Genomic DNA, 3,333 nt, shown 5'->3' with positions numbered 1-3,333 from the left:
ATATAAATATGCTGATGCATCATCGATGCTAATCTTCGTGCTGTCGAGAGATGAAACACACAAACTTCCTTAAACCTAGTAGACGCATGCTTTAATAACCTTAACTGGAAGAAACATCTAGTGAACTCAAACCTTACTTACCTTACTTACTGTCACTCGACTGAAGATTGTAATATACTATTCTTGGATTGTCGACTTAACATAATAAACAACTTCACCACTGACTTAAGTTACCGGTTCTATTCTTGCTACGGAGTCACGATTTTCTGAAACCCTATCTTCATCGCCCTTAGATCAACTTCGGTAACTCTTGGCTTCAGGCCTTACCAGACTTCGATGACACACCTTGAAGCCAGATCTACGGGAGGTGACTATGGCCTCAAAGTCTTGAAGGCTTATTGTTGCTAAGGTAACCCAAAAGGGAATTTTTGAGTTTGTTGTTCCTTCAAAGATTCAAATCTAGCGAGGTGAAAATGGCGGGGTTGCGGAGGTTCTTGACGACATATAATTTCAAAATCAAAAATAAGGATTTGATGTGCCCTTCCCTTTATATCTTACCGTATCTACTGACCTATGAAACATAAATTAACAAACGACTTGACGTCTCCATAATGGCGTTATGTAGGGATTATTGATAATTCCGGATGTCATCGACTCTTTGTCGTAAGTTACACAAATCTTCATGATGATAGCTTCGCCCTTGTTTCTTGTCCTTTTTAATCTTTTCTCCGTTATCCGACTGACAATAGTTTGGAGTTTTGGGTGCTTAAGTGAATGCACCTGGAGATACCCTACACTTTTCTTCTGCGGTTTTAGTACGGTGGACGATCGAGGAGTTTTACACCGGATTCAGCGCTTTCAACCATGAGTTCATGCTGAAACTTTCTTCAGCAACACTGACAAAGATCAACGTCGATGAAATTCTAAAATCCAATTATGAGTAAGAACGCCGCGGCGTTGATCTAATCGATGGAAGATTTTCTGAGCTTTGACCTGGTATACCAATCGATCGTTTTACAGTTTCTACATCGTTAGTTTTTGAGAGATGTCCATAAGGGGCTTCAGAAACCTTTGTGAACCGGCTATTTCCCAAAGCTTGCACTTCCTGATTCTTTTGGAAAGCCGCCCTTATAATTGAAACTATCGTTGGAGGTGGTCCCGAAAGCGACTTACACCCCTTAAGATATGATATACCCTTAGAACCAGATGTTAGTTTGAAGGAGATAGTCAAAAGTTCTTGGTGTCAACCTCACCGCACTGAGTTGACAGCCTTTGGGACTTTTCTATCAGGAAAATGCGTCAAATACGCTCATACCCTGTAGAATTGGTTGCAAGCAAAGTGCAGAGTGACTGCTTGTTCGGTTTTATTTGCCTGTCTATTTTTTCACGAATAACACTCTGGCACTTGACCAAGTAATCCTGTTGATGCCTTGTTGATTCCGTTGATTTCAACAAAAATTAAATAATATTTTCTCTTTTTTTCTTTCAGATATGAACAGCAGTGCTCTAATAAGTGATCAAGGTGAGTTTCATATTTTCAACCGGTATTCCGTGGCATTCTTGAGAATTAAATTGTTACCATTAAATAAGTCAAGATAACTATACTCTCTACTGAACTTAACCTTGAACAAGGGATTTCATTTAACTTTTAATGAAATTCTCGGTTGATACAAATTTTTGTGGGTTCAAAACCTCTGTTCAACGGAATGGTCGAAAACTTTTGAAACTGTGACGGTCTCAACAAGACATCCTCAGGTGTTCCGCAAGGTGGTCACTTATGGCCCCTACTATTCATTCTGTTGATGAACAGCTTGCAACGATTGCTTTGATTTGAGGCTGACTGCCTCAAATCATTTTTCTCCGTGAAAAATCTGTTGGAGACTTTAAAATTGTTTGAACGTTTTTTTTTCTTATTTACTTTTTTATTTACTTCAGAAGACTACCATAATGTAGTTTCAAGTATCCAATTGAACATATGGAAACTTTATTAATTAACAAACTTGATCAACATTGCAAAAAATTGATAAATTGTTTTCATAATCTGCAAGCAATAGAGAAAACTATAAGTATCTACACATCCATTTAAATTGCATGCTCAAATACCGTACCACAACAAACGTTTCGACATTGAGAATCGCCAAGCCGCCGATTGTCATATTCACTGCGTTTTGGCTTTTGTGAAGCATAAAATTCCACATGCGTTTTTCCTCCTTCGGTAAAAGGTACCACTTGACATCGTAGATCGATAGAACCATATCTTCGTTCTGGAAAAGAGAGAAAAAAACTCTGTTGCAGTGCGTTAGCTAGACAAGCTGATAACTTTGTACCTGAACGGTGAAGATCGTACCCAGTAGACAAAATTCCAACAGTTGAAAGAACGCTCCAATCAAGAAACCATAACCCGGTATGTAGTTGTCCATGTAGCACAGAAACAAAATCATAGCCAAACAGGCAACCGAAGTTGTTATTTGGATGAAGTTTAATCCGAAATAGCCCTTCTCCAGCTCGACCTGGTAGCTGTTAAAGGGTGATGTTAAAAAATTACGGAAAAGAAACTGAACCACCCGTTCCACTGTTATACCTTATGACTTCGTAGTGTTCAGCGAAAATTTCCTTGGTCCTCTTTCGGATCGCCTTCAGGTCTGGTTTGGACGCTTCCAAAAGGTCATTCATATCCTGCAAGCTGCCCTTGTAAACCTCAACCAAGACCGTCAAATTCGCCATGTAGAACAGCAGGGCCGAATCGGCAGCAGCGATCCCAATGAGTGCCGTCGTTAGAAGCGAAAACTGAAAGACAACCGTGGCGAAAAAACCCACCACACTCTCCGAATCTATTCCCGGGACCAGGACATTGATAGCTAGCATTCTCTCCCGGTATACAATGTAGTAATAAAACGGGTACATCCCGTAGCCGGCTACTGCCATAAAGTACGCTACCAGCAGCAACTTGTTCAAGGTGTACGTTTGTCGCATCCGTTCCGTAAGCAACTGGCTCCTGGAGTGGTGTTTGTTTTCCTCATGAAATAGCTCCAAGTAGACTCCACGTTCGATGAAGAAATTACGGTTGGCCAAAACGTTGTACAGCTTGTACAAACCTTGGATGCCCATCCCGACTGGGGCCAACGTTTTCAGGATTTGAAGGAACCCGGAAGTATGAAACCATAAAGTGTAGATGAGGAAAACGAAGTACAGAGCTATGAACAGCATGGTCCTATAGGTACGCAGATTTGGACGGTAGTTATCTTGCAGGACATCAGCTCCAACTAAACGGGCCATCCGACGTATCAGCGCAATGTTAGTTCGAAACAGTTCCACTGAAGTTTCGTTCTGCAT

General features: G+C 40.8%; 1 protein-coding gene across 1 annotated transcript; it reads right to left on the bottom strand.

Annotated features, from left to right (window-relative positions):
- Positions 1-585: 585 nt before the first annotated feature.
- On the bottom strand, positions 586-3,333 carry LOC129753695 (odorant receptor 67d-like). Its single transcript, XM_055749540.1, has 4 exons — positions 2,582-3,333; positions 2,328-2,517; positions 2,104-2,264; positions 586-739 (listed from the first exon to the last, which is right to left on the bottom strand). Exons 1-4 carry the CDS (start codon positions 3,331-3,333, stop codon positions 586-588), a joined length of 1,257 nt encoding a protein of 418 aa, XP_055605515.1.

The sequence above is a fragment of the Uranotaenia lowii genome, chromosome 3 (genome assembly GCF_029784155.1).
Source record: "Uranotaenia lowii strain MFRU-FL chromosome 3, ASM2978415v1, whole genome shotgun sequence".
NCBI classification, from domain to species: domain Eukaryota; kingdom Metazoa; phylum Arthropoda; class Insecta; order Diptera; family Culicidae; genus Uranotaenia; species Uranotaenia lowii.
The sequence above is the reverse complement of the archived record's forward strand: the minus strand, read 5'-3'. Positions and strand labels throughout refer to the sequence as shown.

Bases quoted from the DNA above. Each gene is read 5' to 3' on its own strand.
- LOC129753695 (XM_055749540.1), bottom strand. From the start codon at position 3,333: ATGCAGAACGAAACTTCAGTGGAACTGTTTCGAACTAACATTGCGCTG. The intron at 2,518-2,581 runs GTATAACAGTGG...ACCCTTTAACAG, and splicing joins GAACACTACGAAGTCATAAG to CTACCAGGTCGAGCTGGAGA. The intron at 740-2,103 runs GTATTTGAGCAT...AACTATTGTCAG, and splicing joins GAAACGTTTGTTGTGGTACG to TCGGATAACGGAGAAAAGAT.